The 19,107-nt window shown below is 34.3% G+C and overlaps 1 protein-coding gene across 1 annotated transcript in view; it reads right to left on the minus strand.

Annotated features, from left to right (window-relative positions):
* The window catches only part of LOC149785554 (uncharacterized), a 198,141-nt gene that overhangs the window by 23,655 nt on the left and 155,379 nt on the right, over window positions 1-19,107 (minus strand). The window contains exons 45-50 of the mRNA XM_089979355.1: window positions 17,533-17,703; window positions 16,103-16,522; window positions 15,258-15,408; window positions 12,200-12,342; window positions 7,416-7,507; window positions 5,156-5,348 (exon numbers count right to left, since the gene is read on the minus strand). Coding sequence (XP_089835481.1) covers window positions 5,156-5,348; window positions 7,416-7,507; window positions 12,200-12,342; window positions 15,258-15,408; window positions 16,103-16,522; window positions 17,533-17,703 — 1,170 coding nt within the window. The remainder of the gene's footprint in view (window positions 1-5,155; window positions 5,349-7,415; window positions 7,508-12,199; window positions 12,343-15,257; window positions 15,409-16,102; window positions 16,523-17,532; window positions 17,704-19,107) is intronic.

Below are 19,107 nucleotides of genomic sequence, written 5' to 3' on the forward strand. Positions count from 1 at the left end.
CGAGCGGCCAAAAATCCGATTACGACAGAATGCCTTGTCCAGTTAATCTCCGTTACCAGAAATGTCAACAACAAAAAAGCAGATATTTCACAACATACAGAACTCGTGCTAGATGTCAGGATAAGCGGATTATGATATAACAATGCACTGTTTAGATGGTTTGTCAGTAGAGACAATGAATTTGTTTATGTAACAATAGATAAATTTCAGTTCTTTTTATATCCAGTTTGCGGCTTCCTTTCATGGGGCCTCTGAATTTCTGCACTCCAAACCAATGGTTGTATATAAACGTTTAAACAGCCAACAATGTCACCAACAAATAAAAAAGCCACATGGTATGTTTTGCAGCCAATAAGGAAAAACAATCCAAGTTTGTGACATTGGCAAAGACCTACGGGATCCCAGAATAAACTTTTTATGCGTTTTTTTCCTCTTACTTTTAAGAAGAAAGAAAAAGTACTTTTAAGTGTATGAGAAAAATACTTTTTTGTGTATGAGAAAAATACATAGAAAATTTCAGGAGCCAAGCCACAATTGTCTTGCATTTTTTATTCATACGCGATATCTATCCCAAAATGATAAGCAACTTTTTAGGTTTTTTTCCGTACTTTTTAAGATTTTTTTTTTTTGCACAAGAAAAATACATGTATATAAAAATTCGGGAGCCACGCCACGACCGCGTTATATCCGAATTCACGTTATAACAGAGCACGTTATAGCGGGGTCCCACTGTACTGATTTTCCATGCTCACACCAGAAGGAGATATACTCTGCTTACTGAATGCTCAACTCCATACCTAGATTAACAAAATTTCATGATGGCACAAGGTTGGATTTGTTCCTATTGACAAGGCAACTAAGGCTGAGGAGAGTTACAAGGGATATCACGTCTTGCTCCAAGATATAATTCACCTGATATTTTGTAGAATATAGTCCAGTTAGTTGATATTGCCACCATGGTGGTGGTGGAGATATGGGCTATTTCCCAGACAATAAAGAGATTGAAACCCCTGGGACTGGTGCTAACTCCAACTGGGAGTGACTTAACTAGTAAATGGTGTCTTTGTAGAAGCCATTTGAATAGGAACATGAAAATATGCATCTTGAAATTCCACACTGATTACGAACATGTAGTTTCCCTCCTGGATGGCATTTAGAACCCACTGTGGTGTTTTCACCATGAACCAAGAGATGCAAATTAACTGAGTCAACTTAGATTGACAGGGTGAAGAGTGCCACATTTAAAGCTGATGGAATCCTGGACAAAGAAGGAGGTATACTAAGTCACTCGGGTACCACTTGCAGGTCCAAAAGTCACCGTGACATATCTTGTCCCACTGAAGGCAGTGTGAAGATTTCATTTTTGAGGCAGGGAAGCTCTTGTGGAGAAGCGCTGGTGAAAATGATTGCCCTCATTCTGCCTCTTGTCCATTTTTGTTTGGGAGAGCTGTGTTTTTTCATGGTTGTAGATTTGCTGAGACTGCTTCTGAATGTCTTGTGTAAATGGGGCATTTTTTTTGGCTGAAATCCATCCATTGTAGCTCAGAGACTGCAAGGGAGGGAAATTGATCTCCCTGGTGGCTTGTTTGCAGATTTTGTCAACATGACTGTCAAAGAGGAAATTATATCATGCAAGTTGTTAGCTTAGCTTGGCTTTGTGCTGGTCCTAAAAAAGGTGCAGGTAGGGAGCACTACACATCAGACATGCACCTATTTAAGTAGAGTTATAGCAGCAAGAAGGGACACAATTACAACACATGCTGGTTCATATCAAGCAGTGTGTGAAACTCGCCAAAAAATCCTGAAAATGCTACTGGTCTTAACCATAATCAACTGGCTCTACATCTCATCATACAGGAAGACAAAATTATGCCAATGACTCGATCATAACATGGCCATTTTTTCCTGACCTGAGGACAATGATGCTCACTGTCCAGCTGATTTAGATCCATACATAACTGAACTAGAGGCTAGGCATCATAATTTAACCATTGATGACAAGTCTGAATTATAGTCTCAAAAAAATCAGGATTCTTAGTTACTGACTTGTTCGCACTGACAGTACCAGAACTAGACCCTGTCTCCAAAGATACAGCTGTGGTATCCAATGTACAACTCATGAAATTACTTCTGCAGAAAGATTTGTTCCATTGGTAGCTGGCTGGATTTGGAACTGGATCGAATGCAGCCATCAGAATGCAGCTTAACAGTTATAGTTACATTGGGAATGATATTGTGTATGCAGGTCAGTGAAAAAAATGTGTCATGAAGTTAGAAAAATTTACATAATTGAACATGATCTGCATCATCTAGTTTTCTTGGCTTCAGTAATGGAAATCTAAGACAAGAACGAACTATGATATAGTATTTGTGATCGTGATGTTAATTCTATGGCTATTTTCAACAGTTTTACTTTGCTTTGCAAACTGGAACAAAAGAAATTATGGTTTATTTTTATATTAATTTAGATAATTAGCTTAATTATATTTAAACTTCAAACAAGGTAATGTGCATTTACAAAATAACAATACTACACATGTAAAAAAGTTAACAAATTAACATGTTCACACTCTCATTCAATCTTTAACATAAATGCATTTTGAAGCCCATGGTAATATCGTAATCCATGATTCTTATCATCTTCTGCTCTATTGGAATGAGACCCACCTTCTTTTGTCCAGTCATGCAAGAATCAGATTCAGCAATAGCTTTCCCTTGGTAACAAAGAAAGCATGTAATGTTGCCATTGAAAAAATATACATCTGACAATTACTTGAAAACAGAATTATGTATCTGCACATAATTGCAGTTGCATCAGTTGATAAATGTAGGGAAGATTTCCATTGGTCAGAACATAACCATGTGATCAGACCCAATTGTGTTTATTTCTGTATAAACTGTACAGAAGACTACTTTATACTTCTATAAATAGCATCCCATGCAAAGTAACTAATGTTAACATTGAATTGGAAGGTATGCCTTTGAAATGAAATAAAAAAGGTGTTTTTAAAAAATTTATTTAGAAAATTTAATAAATTGATTTGACATAATCAAATAACAAATCTTTATAACCTTTCTGAAGATAAATAATTTTTTCTTTGATTAGGTTTGAAAGAAGTTGGGGAAACTCAAAAAATCTGCCAAGAACATTGGGGCTATGTTGTACAGCATTTTCACTGTGGCTCATTATAAATTAATTTAAAACTATAGGTAAATGGATATAGGGGTTGGAGGGTCAGAAGGTTGCAAAGGCTAACATTAAAACAATTGGATTCACAGTCCTACAATGTAAGATGCCGACCTTGATAGCTACAATGCTGGGGGGGGGGGGTAAAGATCCCGCTACTCCCCCCCATTGTAATTATCATGGTCCATGTCTTGCAATATTTGACTATCAGACTCCCATCACTATAACCATTTACCAATAGTCTAAATATCATTTGCAAGTAGCCCCTGTAGGTAGCCTAAACTGTTAATGATCAGGAAAACAGATTTAAAGTAACAAAAATTGGTTACTCACATGTCTGGACAATAATGATTTCACCAAGTCACAATGAACTCATGAGAGAATTAAATCCAAGAGTCATTCAAATGTCAAATAAAACAACACATTCTTAATTGCTTTGAATATTAAACTTCTACTCAGATCACATATACCAATTTAGACAAAAGATTATGACCATGCTGTGCAATGTTCAAAGCCTTAGACTGCCTATCATTGGAAGAATTATGTTTTTTTTACGTTGACATAGCTACTATGTTGCAGATGGAGAATCCCCTGTTCTATAAATAGCTACATGGTAGATGCCAAAAATAATTCATATGCTAAAATAAAGCTGTAAAACTGATAGGAAATATATTTAAAAAAACCAAAACAAAATAATAACAAAAAATTAAATACAATTATAAAGAATTACAATTAAAAGAGTTTAATCTTGTTTTTCTGAGTTTATCATGGTATAAACTGTCATTTGCCTGCTCACACAGATTACATAATGGCTTACATAATGGCCATCAGGTGTTATCTGCTGTGTGATTCAGCAACTGACAGCTTATACCATGATAAACACAGAAAAAACAACATTAAACTCTTAATTACACCAGAAACAAGTGATTTCATGAGTATTACATGCATGCTCTTTTTCTCAAAAATTAATTACAATAAAGAGATGAATATCAAGAAGTCCTAGTATCTCTACATTACTATTCAAATATGGTATCCAATTAAATGCAAGTATTCCAAACATCATAATTTGGATTTTAAAATAGTTAAGAATGGTAGTTATGAAAGTGAGGTTCCAAAGCATATATGCATGTAATTTCTCAAAGTAAATGATAAGGGCTGTTCCATAAAACATACATGGGAACCAGGGAAGGCACTTTTAAAGTGGGGTACTCACCCATAGATGCAATTTAGAATTTTCTTATCATTTAAGTATGAACTCAGTGAAATCAATGTACCCTAGCATATATTTTTAAAACAGTGCCTTCCCTGGGTACCATGTATGTTTAAATGGAAGAGCCCTAAAACACTGACAATCAACTGGTGTTTAATAGCCTTTTACACTAAGATGGGGTGGGGGACAAGTGATCTAAACTGCTTGCCTTTACTGATCACTGCCATCTCACCTCTGGCTGTGTGGGTTTGAAACGTGTACTTGGCCAATGTGGGTATCTGAGAAAGCTTGCCAGCAACTTCCTGTGGATTGATAGTTCGTACCTGGGTTCTTCCATGACCATTTATACTGGCCATCATATATATAACCTATAGTGTGCTGAACAATGGCATTAAACCTATAACAAGATATGGTGTATGCAACTGCACCTAATTATGTTAGAATCACATTGACTCTGGATTAAACCTGGATACTAAACAACTGATACTCATGTTGCATAAACTGATAAAACAAATGATAAGTTCCCTGTTCAAAAAATGTGTAAAATAACCTTGGATATGAACATTTTCATGCATTCAGAATAAAACTAAATTTGTTGTGTGGATTTCAATAGTCCAGAGGATCTTGATCCTTTAACTATACAATGAACAGTAGCTATGAGATAATGAAGAAATCTGTACTAACAATCCGCCAAAAATACATGCTATACGTTCATATTAGGCATGCACTGAAAAGGTAATACATTGAATTAAAGTTACCTTCATCTTCTTTTATAACAATGTGAGTGGTGCAGTTTAAAACTGGTGCATCATTGACAATGCCAGCTCTCACTCTTGCGATTGCAAACATTGTTTCCCTAGAGAGCATGCCATGGTCTGTGGGAGATGTACCAGTATCTCTTCGGAACCTTGCCTTGGTAACATTCTTATCATGCAATCTTGTGTCACAAACCTAATCAAAATAAATGACATCATGTATAGAGTTAAATGGCACATCATTAAAATGCCAAATATATTCTCTCATTCAAAATTTAAATTCTCAAAATGTAAAGTTAAAAAATTGCAAAAGAAACTTTAGGAAGATAAATCCAACCAAATAAACATAAACATGTACGATTGTGAGAAAAAAGAGAAATGGTGAAATCTTATGTGTGCGTGAGATTTAGAATGTAAACATGGCTTTAAAAAAATTTCAGTTATACTCCTATGATGTCTGCAGTGTGGTAGTTTATAGTGATATCTAGCACTTGGGCATCATGCCATAGACATGTAGCATCATGTCCCACCTAGTCATAATATCCTGAAACCAGGCCAACCATTCCTAACACTAACCTCTTAATGCTGACTGTTGAGCAAAGCAGCTGCTAGTACCATTTTTATAAGTCTTTGGTATGACTCGGCTAGGGTTTGAACCCATGGCCTACCACATCTGACAGGGATGCTCCAACCACTTAAGTCACTGGAGCAGTGGAAAATTATTTGAAAAGTATATAAAGTAAAAGATAAAATTGAAGAAGAACAGCATATACACTCTACAGTGTTTAATAATCCTGTGTAAGCACTAGGAGGGCATGGTTGAATCTGGAGATTACGGACAAATGTGTCTCAATGAACTAAATCTCTGGGAAGGCTTGTGGTCTTGAAATAAACTTTCTGTGCAGAAACTAGTATTTTCTTATGAGTCTTATAATAACTGTGACCTCTGGCCTCTAGAAGAAAAAGTCTACAGAAAATCTAGAAAAGGAACTTACTATAATATTAAGTTATTCTGGAAAACTGATTTTTCTTTTAGCCATAATGATACTGAGCTTTTGATTTTAACATCAATAAACTTCTTCCATATATTAAGTGCATGCCCCTCCACAAACTCTGGTCAGAACCACAGCTATTGTGCAAAATAATTTTTCTTCTTTTACTTGGTGACTTTGACCTTTGAACTTTTGACCCCAAAAATCATCATACTTCTTTCATATCCAATAAACAAGTAAACCATAAACTTTGGTGAATGGACATGTCTGATAACTTAAATTTTTGTGCAGAAAACCATTCTTTCTTCTATTAATCACATTGATCATGCCCTTTTGTCATTAGACCCCAAATAATACGTTTTTTGAATAAATAGGCATTTTATAAAGTGCAAGTAATCCACAAACTTTGCAGAAGGTACATGGTCAAATTGTTTTAAGAAGAAACCATTTTTCTACTTTCATTCAAACTGACTTTGAACAATTACCTTTTAAATTCCATATTAACAGGTTTCTTCCATACCCAAAATGCAAGCTATCCACAAAGGCTTGTCTACACCTGTGATGCAGTAATTATTTTGTTGTGCATAAACATTTTTCTCCTTTCAGTAATTGTGACCCTGAACTTTGATTTATTGACTCCAAAATGGACAACATTCTTCTGTACCCTTAAAGCAAGCTATTGATGAAGTCTGGTGATTGTACATGGTGGACTTCTTAATCTTTGTGCAGAAACAAAATTGGTAGCAGGTGGATAGACAGGCAGACACCATGCATTGTCTGATGGTAGATGTATACAAATATAAAAACCTTGAAGTACACGGTCAAAACTTGTTACATAAACTACAGTCTGTAAAGCAGTAAACAAATATTTTCTCTGGTGGTATATTTTCATAAAGCGTCTTAATTGTGTAATAAAAAAACATGTCTCACAGGGAGGAATCTGATACACTCAACAAGATTGTGTTCTATGGTATGGTATGATTACAACTAGAGTAAATAAAATCATACAAGCAAAAGTCATAAATACATATGACCCTAGGACTAATTATAATGGTGAAAATAGGATAAAATGCAATATATAAATGAAAAATTTAAAAAATGCAGCTTGTTAAGCTTTGATACCATCAAATTAATTTTATCTTCAAAAGCATCCATGCATGAATGACAATAAAAAACAGCATTGCTCTTTATATTTGGATGATGTATCTAAAGTTAAAACTAATAGTTCTTAACTTTAAATTAAATTCAATACAAATATTAGTATTTGTTACCTTTACACTAGCTTTTCCAGTAGTGGAGTCTGTTGTCTCTGTTTCATTGAGATCCTGACAGCTTCCACTTGATATCTGCCATAGCTGGGCATCTTAATATAAATAATTAAACTTTCAAAAATTTCATGATTTAAAAAGAACCAATATTTTAGAATAGTATAAGATCTGCATTTCTGAATTTCTTATATAACTGTTAATTCAGGTCATAAGATACATTAGTGTATTAGCTATAGACATAATGAAGTTACCCGTACCTGCTGCATGTATCATTAACAGTTCCATGAAACATGTCTTTTTCAAATTATTGAGTTGCACAAATTGTTCAAATTGGCTTGCACAAAAACAAAAACACTGAATTGATGCAACAATTGATATATGATGTGCTTGTACTTTTCTCCCAAAATAACAAGACAAAAGCTATCTGACAGAATCTGAATATATTAAGGCACACATGTACATTACTAGCGCACTGGGTGGCTGAGGGGTCTGAAGTGTTTGCCTTTACTGATTACTGCCATCTCACCTCTGTCTGCATGGATTTGAGTCTTGGACTCAGGCAGTGAGGGTCAGTGGTCCTTACCAGGATTCTAAACTCACCAGTTATGTTGGCCACAATGTACAGCCTATATAGACAGTTCCCAAATTAAGTAATCAACAGCCATATTTGTGGCATGACGGCAGATTTACCATTGAGTTTATATGGTGTTTGTAAGTTGAAATAAATTTATTTACTTTCAAGATACTGTGAAAAAACCCCATAAATAAACAGAATGCAAATCAGGCTTTCTGTTCACAAATATATTTGTAAATTTTAGGTTTCTTTTGCTTCAGCATGCCTTATTCAAAATGGTCAGTTCTGATGGTTGCATATAGAAAAATTGCCAGGTTACCCATCTTCCAGGTAAAATGGGCAGTACACTGTCTGCTAGTGACCTTATCGGGAAGCATCTATTGCACTGAGAAATGGTGTCAAACTGAAACCAACTTTTATTGTTCTAGCCCTTCTTGTGGAAAATCCTCTGACATCAGAGAGATAAATGTTTTAGTAAACTTAAATATCGCTATCAAAAGACTATTTAACATGCTGCAATAAGAAGGGTCATTCACTGATGAACAGTTATGCCTCAGGTCAAATAAAAATAGAATCCCACATTACATATCATGGTTCATAATCATGTGGGGCAGTGTTTGAATACACCTCTGGTTTCTTGCTGTTAAACATAGCAGTCACTAAAACATGAATTATGAATGCTAGGATGCACTGCTTGTTCTGAAGACAATATATTTGGGAAATGTCTACTTCATTCATTTATAAACCTGATACTGCCATCTAAGTCCATCCTGAACGACATATTACATCAATAACAAAATCATAAACTACTGCACTGGATATGTTAGAAAGCAGAATGGCAAATGTGACTGAGGCCTAAAATACTGACCTCTGACCTTGAAGATACATATAGAATCCCTAATGAGGTATGCAACACAAATTAATGATGTTGTTTAGTTACACCAAGTTTCACCCCTTCATCTCAAAGATCTCCAAAGTTTGATAGATTGGAGATTGTTATAGAAAGTGAAATGTAAAATTCAACATATGACACCATGACACTGATCTTGAAGATTACATTCACAATGTGGTATGCAGCACACCTGCTATTATGATGATATAAAAGTTAACCCAGACATTAACAGTGAAGATTACACCCATAATGTGGTATGCATCATACCTGCTTACACTGAAGATTACACCACAATGTGGTATGCAACACACCAGCTAATGATGACACGTATGTTTACCCAGACAGTAACACTGAAGATTACACCCACAATGTGGTATGCAACTGCTAATGATGAAATATAAGTTCACCCACACATTAAGCTCTATATAAAGACATAATGTGGAAATCAAAGTGTAAAGAAAGCAACATATTGAGCCATAGTCTTGATCCTGAAGATAGGACCCTCAATGCGGACTACAACACATCTACTAGTGATAATGTGCAAGTACTCCAATCATCGCCTCCTAATTTGAAATGGCTTGAAAACTATAGAGAAGGAAATGTGTGATAAAACATAAAATACTGAACCGTGACCATGACCAAGCTGTGACCTTGACCTTAAAGATAGGGTCCCCAGTGTGGTGCATAACACAGTGATGATGATTTACATGTATCCCAAGATCCATTCCTTAATCTCAAACAGCTTTACATATATACCAAGCAGATGGGAATGATGGAAACATTAAATGTTGAGCTGTGTCCTTGACCTTAAAAATTACACCCAAATTGTGATGAGGTTTAAATATACCATGTTGTGTCTTTTATCTCAGATAACTGTAAAATTAAAGAGCATAGGAGTAAGAGTGAAGAAAATGTAAGATATTGAACCATAACTTTGATCCTGAAAATATGATCCCCAATTTGGTACATGCTACACCTTAAAGTGATGATGTACAAGTACACCACGTTTCAGCTTTTAATATCAAACAGCTTTAAAGTCGATTTGTGGAAGAGAAAGATGAAGGAAAATGGAAAAAACCAAGCTGTGAGATTGACAAGGAAAACAGCACTCTCAATGTGATAAATTACATGTGTAGTGATTATGTATATGTATATGAAGTTTCCTAGTGTGCTAAAATTGTAAAATAATGAGCTGGACCTTTTAGTGATGATGGATATTTATGCAAAGATTTATCTTCTAATATTAAATGCTTTTAAAGTCATGAAGCTAAAGGTAAAGAGTGACTAAATAGTAAATAATTGAGCTGTGGCCTTGACCTTGAAAACAATACCCCCAATGTGACATGGGACATGACTTCTATGCCAAGTTTTATATCATAATCAGTAATAAAGGTAAGGTGTGAAATGCAAACACTTGAGCTGTAACCTTCACCTTGAATATAGCACGACCACCCCAATGTAGTATAGGGCACACCTTCAAGTAATGATGTACTCTCTTAATTGCAGCCCAGAGCAGCCGAGTGGTCTAAGTGCTCACCATTACGAATCATTGCCATCTCACCTCTGTTGGCATGGGTTTGAGTATCTGGCTTGGTCAAACATGGGTACATGAGAAAGCTTGTCAGTAGCTTCTCGTGGGTCAGTTGTTCTTTCCGGGGTTTTCCTGGGTTCTTCCTCCACCATTTATACTGGCTGCCATTTATAGCCTATCTTGTACTAAAAAATGGCATTAAACCCTACAACAATAACAACAACTCTCTTAATCTTATAGGACCTCCAGAACGTTGTATCTGATGCATCTTCTAACGATTATGCAGAAGTATACCAAACTGAATCCTATTATCTCAATGGCTTCAAAGTTAGACACCAAAAAGGAAAGTGTGATGGGAATGCAAAAATTAACCCATGGCAGTGACCTCGAAAATATCAACTACCAATATAGTACGTTGTATGCTTGTTAGTGATGACATAAGTGACATAAATATACAAAGTTTAATAACGTGATCTTGAGAACTGACAGCAACTTTGAAGCTAGCAACTCCAATGTGGCATGTGACACACCTTGAAGTGATTATGAACAAATAAGCTATTTCATCTCTTAATCTGGGGCCCCGAGTGGCCGAGTGGTCTAAAGCGCTCACCGTTACAGATCACTACCATCTCATCTCTGTCTAAGTGGGTTTGAGTCTCGGGCTTGGCCAATGTGGGTATGTAAGAAAGCTTGCCAGTAGCTTCTCGTAGGTTGGTGGTTCTTTCCAGGTTCTTCCTCCACCATTAATACTGGCTGCCATGTATAGCCTATCTTCTGCTGAAAAATGGTGTTAAACCCTATAACATCATAAACAACAACAACATCATCTCTTAATCTCAAACAGCTTTAAAGTTATAGAGCAAAAGGGAAAGTGTAATGAAAACAAATTTTTGATCCATGAAGATACCATCTGCAGTTTAATATTAGTATTGCACATCTCATTCCGTAATCTTAAATAGCTTTAAATTAATAGGATGGGAGGATGATTATGACGAAAGTGTACAATAATCAGCTGTGAACTTGATGAAGTAAACCATGTTTCATGGCTTTTGCTAAAGCAGCTTTAATGTGTTAGAGTTAAAAAGAACAACTGATGAGAAGAAAACATAGAATCATGACCTTGATCTCAGAGATAGCATCTCCAATGTCGTGCAACACATCGACTAATGATGATGTGAAAGTAAACATACTTTCATCTCTTGATCTGGAACAGATTTGAAAGCATACAGCAGAAGGGAATCTGTGATTAAATTGTATAATATTTTGCTGTGACCTAATCTTGAGGGTAGGATCCACAATCTGGTATGTGCGACACCTTCTATTGATGCTGTATAGCAGGGGTCTCAAACATGCGACCCGCCAAGCCATATCCTGTGGCCCACAAAATGATTGGCATTACAAGATGTCATGAGGGATAACAAAGGTGGTGCAGCCCTTGGGCCACTGAAAATGCCCTGATGCAGCCCTCAGGGTGGTTTGAGTTTAAGACCCCTGCTATATAGGTCATATAATACAATGTATCAATCTCAAACAGCTTTAAAGTTACAGAATGGAAGGAAGAGTAATGGAAAGTTTAAATGCTGAGATGTGACCTTGATCTTAAAGATAATACCCCAATTTGGTACATGACACACCTTCTAATAATGATTTATAAGTAGGACAATCTCATGCCTTATTCACAAATGTCATTACGGTCATACAGCAGAAAAAGAAAGTATGATGGATAGATGGAAAAGCATCTCAAGCTTTTCTTTGAAAAGGACAGGGACAACAAGTATAAACAACTGTACCTGGGTTCCAGTGAAGCAATGTAATGACACTGTCATCTCCTGAAATATTGGCATTGGAATTATCAAATGTAATAACTAATGGCCCTGGCAGAGACATATGGCCAACAGGAACCACAGTGAAAACTGTGTAAATCTCCTTGAGTCTGAAATTAGACAAGAAAGACTCACATCAGCATGATGGAAAAAAATTTCAAAAGTTAAGCAAAGTCAATGAATGTAACATCAACATGGCACACACAAAAAAACTGTAAAGGAAAGCGACTTATTTCTTTTTGCATTTGATGGAAATGTCTATGAGCAGTCCACTTTCATCTATCTAATATGTAGGTATGAAAGAAGACAAGAGAAAATGAAATAAAAATATTAATTGTGTAGACTGTAATTTGCATTATTCAATAAAGTAAGTATGAGTTATAAATAATTATTAATGTATCATATGAACATAGCGCACCATAAACTAGTCCCAATATAATTTCTTATTAATGTATCATATGAATGAATCAAACTACAACAACTGCCAATAGTTTGTATTAAATTTCTTTCAACCCTTCAGCCAAAATACATTATGAATATAGAACAGCACAAAATACATAGTTCTCCTCTGCAATTCCACATTAAGCCATGTGTGCACAATGTCAAGTAACTCCTCTTCCAATACTTTTTATCAAAACTTCATACCTTTTGATTTGATTAGTTGGTTTGTCATTGTACATAACAGTCCCATAATTATTGTAAAAATTTGATCAAACATCCAAGGAAAGTACTTAAAGAGGCAAGGGTGGTGGTACTAGAGAGCTACAAAATGGGAGGATGCTGCTGCTTTGTCATAGACTAGCTAAGAAAATGTCAAATTGAATTGTGTACTTACATGTACTAGTTTGCATATAGAAATAATCAGAAGTTGAATTATCATACAATTAATTTAGTACTCATATGAGACCTTGGTATGTATGTATGTAGGTAGGTAGGTAGGTGTGTATGTATGTCTGGATAAGGGATTACCAGTGCTTCAGCACAATATTGTGCTGAATAAAGTAAAGGTGTAACAATGCAAATATAAAATATTGCTAAAGATGTAATGAAGATAAATCATTTTAAATGAACCTATCTTGTGCTAGAAAATACAAGCTGATAAGTTCATTAAAAAAGTTAAATCAGTTCTTTATCTATTGAACAGAATAAAGTCTGATCTCCCTCAAGAAAAGAGCAAGATATTCTACAATGCATGCATCATGCCACACCTAGAATATTGTTGTTCTCTCTGGGGTAATAGTGGTATAGAAAATCAGGAATAGTTACTGAAATTTCTAAAAAGAGCTAGAGTTATTCTTGATGCTGATTTAGATACAACATCAACAAATCTTTTTAAAACTCTAACATGGCTTCCTTTCATCAGAGAACTCAGTTTCAGGAGGGTAATTACTAGTCTATAAATCCTTACATGCTTTCGCTTCTGATTATCTTAAATGTAATTTTAAGTTTGTTAAAAATGTACATATGTATGAACTAAGATCCATTTCAAACAACAAGTTATATTTACCTAAACCAAATTCCAAGTTTTATAAGATGAGTTTTGCTTGTTTTTCTGGAGCCAAACTATGGAATTCCACACCACCTTATATAAAGTCAGCAGACTCAACCCAAGCTTTTAAAAAGCTTCTTAGTCAACACCTACTGAAAAAATCACTTGTTTGATTTTGTTTAATGCAGTACTACTACTTTTTACAACACTGTTATCATGTACTCACCTATGTTTTACACATGTTTGCTACTACTATTTGTATGAACCCTGTATGTACTCATCCTTGAAGCCTTGTACATATTTATTGTAGCAGTAGATCTATTGTTGAGTTTTTAACAGAATTTGTCATTCAAAAACACCTCATCTTGTAAAAGGTGAGCATTATATATATATATATATATATATATATATATATATATATATATATATATATATATATATATATATATATTAGTATAAATATCATTTAGAAGGCCTCGTGAAAAGTTTATCAGTTGACCAAACGGGCTTCTTCTTTACATAATGTCATTATTATTATTATTATAATAACCTAAACATATGTTTCAACAATAAGAGGTAAAGATGTTAAATTTCTTTAAAAGGTATTGAAAATAAAAGAAAATAATCCTTAAATGTAGGGTCAAATATAAACAGCCTTCCCTCAACAAGTTCAAGTTTTTCTCATCTTCAAGTTTTACTGGACAGTGTCCCAGCTAGCTGTATTAAGAGGGCCATAGCACCATGCCCTTCTTTCCAAGCACACATCTTTCTTTTTTCATTGTATTCTCTTGCCCTTTTTATGATGTCCATCAAAGTTTTCAGAGGACTGCGAAGTTTAACGAAATTTGCCTGAACTAAGGTTTTCATATGTCTATGGTATGGTTGAAAATGTTTCAAACACCAAAAGAAGTTCTTGTTCTTCTCTACGTATACCAACAGTGAAAAGCAAATTTGCCATTATACAGTCATTTAAGGTTAAAAAATGTTTCAGAAAAGACTACATCTGAACAACATCCAGATTCTGATCACCCTTGTTAGCTGTTTAACATAACATTGACACCACTCCTGTTTACTGCAGTTATAATTCAGAAAAGGAATATTAGTAAGGTTGTAAACAGGTCTGTTGTTTTAATGCATGAACATGTGGCTTGGTGCTGATACACATCTGTACTCCAGTAAAGATGAAATTATTCCATAACTAAGTCATAACTTAGTCAATAATATTCTTATAAGATTTTTAAAATATTTTACAAGAAAATTATTTTCAGTATTTTTGTATTATCTTTTTATGAGGGACTGCCCTTTAAAGTGTGCTAGATGTATAATGTAATGGTGTTTAACTACATTTTTTGCCCTCCTCAGCAACCCCCTAGTTTTCAGTTCTAAATGGAAACTGCTGGGCAAAAGATTTGATTATAATCTTGTTAATATGATTTGCCACTACACAAATTATAATGGCTTCATTTATATGTGTAAATCTTGTGTTTTGTTAAGAACAAATGAAGCCTTTCTTCATGGGAAAAAAGAGGTACATACCTTTTTGCAAGCTTTCTTTCCACTAAATCCATGGTGTCATTAGGATTTACAATGTAGGGCACAAAGTCCACCGATGCATCAGATCTGTACTGTGTTGTTAATTCATCATTTTTGAGAAGAGCTGTAATAAGGCTCTGACCTGGATCAAGGCCTGAAATTCATTGGATGAAAAAGGTTACATAAACAATGTCCCATGGAACACAATGCCTCACCCGCGAACAACATTATCAAGATGTGACTACTGCTGAATATAATAACTGCTGGCATTATGATGAATGACCTGAATGATATGTCTTTCACAAATTTTAACAGAAAATGTTAACACTTCTTTAGGGAATGCCACTGTAGCTAAAATTAAAGTGATAACTTTGTTATATCATGTGCAAACATGGGCAAGACAGTAGCTCTTTCCACTGCTTTCATTTTGGTATAAATGTAATAATAATAATCACCTACTGGTATTTCATGCTTCTTTAAATGGGTTTCAAAAAGTCTATACATTTACTTGATTAAACAATTCATGTAAATATTCAGTACATAATTTTTATGGTCTGACATAATGAAAAAGAAATACCTTCTTATTATCAGTAACCAAAACTCATCAATTACATGGTAAGGAAGATCATGAGTAATGATTTGAAATGATCCATGTTGTCTATGGTTTACCTTTTAGTCTTTCACAGTAATGTTGCTAATTAATATATCAAATTTACAAGACAGAAACAACATGAAGCTCATGGATCAAAATTCAGTTTATTGTTTAATCAAAAAGCAATTAGCAATGGCAATTAGCATACTGGTGACAGTATTCCATATTCAAGTCAATAAGCTATTGCATGACTAACCTGAGGGTGTTTGAATGTCAATCACATCCACAGAACGTCTGTACTTTTTAGCTCCATCTGTATTAAGTTTTACATCTATAGGACTTCCATCAGTAGAAGTTGAAACTTTCATATTGGGTGTCTGAACCACAACTGATCCAAGAAATTTATTTTTACAAAGGGTTGCCTCATTGCAGAGTCGCATGGTGATAAACATGGTGCGCCCTGGTTCCATGTGGAAAATATTTTCTGCATCCATCTTGTATTTAGTATCATTGAAATCATTTCCAAGTGGTTTCAATTCTGATAGTCTCCGTACAGGAATACCACCAATTGTCAAGTTACCTCCCTTGATGGCAACAGTCCCAGAAACATTCAATCCTACCCATGTGCAAGGAAAAATGTCATCTATTACATCTCTAGAACTTCCAATGCAGTAATCTGTAAAATAGTTAAAATTTCTCACTGCATTTTACACTTAATGTGATGTTAATGTTGAATATCAGACATTTTCCAGAATTTTTTAAAGCAGTGTACAATGACCATTAAGTATTATTTACGACTATATTAACAAAATTTGTGTTTTTAACAAAATGGGCAAAAAGTGACAATAAATATTAACTGCTGTTGAAAACAACACTGATTATACGCTTAATAAATGCACACTTAAGTTTATAAAGGGCACCATGGATGAATTCATATATGTTCATCATTAAAACTATCCAAGATCTCCTGAAAATGAATTTAGGACAAAAACTACAAATGTTTCCCAGGAACAAAAAAAAAAGGATGGATGAATATTTTTGTGATTCAGCTGTGATGGGTGGTAATTTTTAAAAATAAATGTTTGTCTTCGAGTGTCAGAGTCTTTTCTCAATGTCATTTGTGACATTTCTTGATGATTGTGACATTTATTGGGTCTATAGTACACATTGCAAAAACATTCTGTTCTACCAGTGAATATCATAAAATTTAACAGTTTTTGTGCCATTTACTAGCATTAGTGTTTGCAATATATGTTAGATTTTGAAATGTATTGGTTTTTCTTACATGTGATGTTGCTGGGAAAAGTAATTTTAACAGTTATGAGCATTTGGGACATTTACAGGCTCTATAAATATCTAGAAAATGTAATGCATATTTACTAATTTTAATTCATCAAAAGTTGTCAAGCTTTTGTTTATGATGTTGACTATGATGATTATAATTTATAATACGATTCTTTAAAAACACCTGTGAAATTAATACATATGCAACTGTTATGAACTGAAATTGTTCTGAGAAAATCTGACATGTTCTTTACATTTTGTGATTTGTACCTTTCAACTACAGAAAAATTGCTTCAGGTAATTAAACTTAGACAACTGAAACATTAAATACAGTAATACTGATCTAAAATGAGGATTAGTACCAAAGCCTATTGACTGTTAGTACATATAACTGATACCTACCATATCTGGTAACTGAAGGATCAGGACTGACTTCCCAAGAACCACCAATTGTGGTTGGGTCACTTGTTGTCATTGCATCCTTGGGTTCTACAGGATGATCAAATTGTTTGGCTCCCTCAATACTAGCATTAACTTTCTCAACATCTGGAGGTTCCAGTAGTACAGTGACACCTGAAATGAAGATATTTGTATTAGACTAATGTATGATGAGTCTGGGGCAGAAATAATGCTTCCTTTCACATAAAACTCTTATCAAAAGCACAGTGTTTATCAGGTTAGTTTACAAAATAAATATATGTGGCCAATGCATTTATCAATTTGCTCCCACTGGTTATACAGCCATAGTCTCACTTTCATTGGTCAATAGATGAGGAAGCTGGGTGGAGTTTTGACAATGTCATGAATGTGCTAGCTATTAGATGGCTAACACAGAATATGGGTAAAACGATGTAACAGACATTCAAAGGCTCCAAAGTTCTAGTCCTGAACCTAATAGCTGTGACACAATGAAGACTGACAGCTGGACACTACAAATGTGCCATTTTATAATCAATATAGTTACTGTATTTTGATGTATATAGAGTGTACTATTAAATTATTGTTTCCTATTTTCAGGAGGATGTACACATTTTGCAGAAGAAAAACAAACAACAGATTTTCTCCAGGTTGATATGACAAAGGATCATGGCAATACATCTGCATATAAGTCACATTCACTTCAAAATATTAAAAAAGCATCACATTTTAACTAAAATGTTTACTAATCCTATTAAAGAATTAAAGAATTTTTACAAACCTCAACAGTCTTGTTATCTGAATGCTTATTTTAATAAATTCTTTTAATTTCACATTACTATGCAGCTTTTTGTACTGTGACTATACCAGAAATAGAAATACATACAATTAGTAATTTGCTTTCTACAGTCATATTTACATTTTAGCTGTGCAAAGAACTCCATTGCAGAAGCAGAACAAAGATTACTGCTGTACACATAAATGTTCAATATTCAATAGCTGTTAATCTAATAATGCATTTCAATATTTATTAATTTCTTTGAATGAAAATATCATATTTACAACACAGTGTTAATGTTCTCATTTGACACACTATCAGAGGAAATCTTTTTCATAAGTGCAGTTTGTTATAATGGTAACATTGACTCATATCGTTAATTTATGAAACTAATACTTTTTTCTTTGCAAAACAAACTGGTTCTCAGTTTTATTTCTCATCTTTGATATTTATTTATGACTATATAGTGATCAGTGCTTCATTTACTCAGTGTGGTCTTTTCAAGGTAACTAGCCATGGCTAAAACTTCAGTGTGCTAAACAAAATTACACAGTTACATTGTTTTATTAGGTAGATTTGCAATTTATTTACTTTTCGGCAGAAAATAACTTGGTTTCTTTGTTTTATTCTCATCTTAAGCTACCAAGAGTATCTGATAATTCACTGTTACAATACAGTGAACAATGTTTAACTGGCTCAGCATGGTGATTTTTAATGTAATCAGTGACAGTTAAAGCCTTGATATGCCAAGCATATTTATTATGCCTTGTCTTGTAAATTTA

The sequence above is a fragment of the Sinohyriopsis cumingii genome, chromosome 13 (assembly GCF_028554795.1).
Source record: "Sinohyriopsis cumingii isolate HCF-2022 chromosome 13, ASM2855479v2, whole genome shotgun sequence".
NCBI classification, from domain to species: Eukaryota; Metazoa; Mollusca; class Bivalvia; order Unionida; family Unionidae; genus Sinohyriopsis; species Sinohyriopsis cumingii.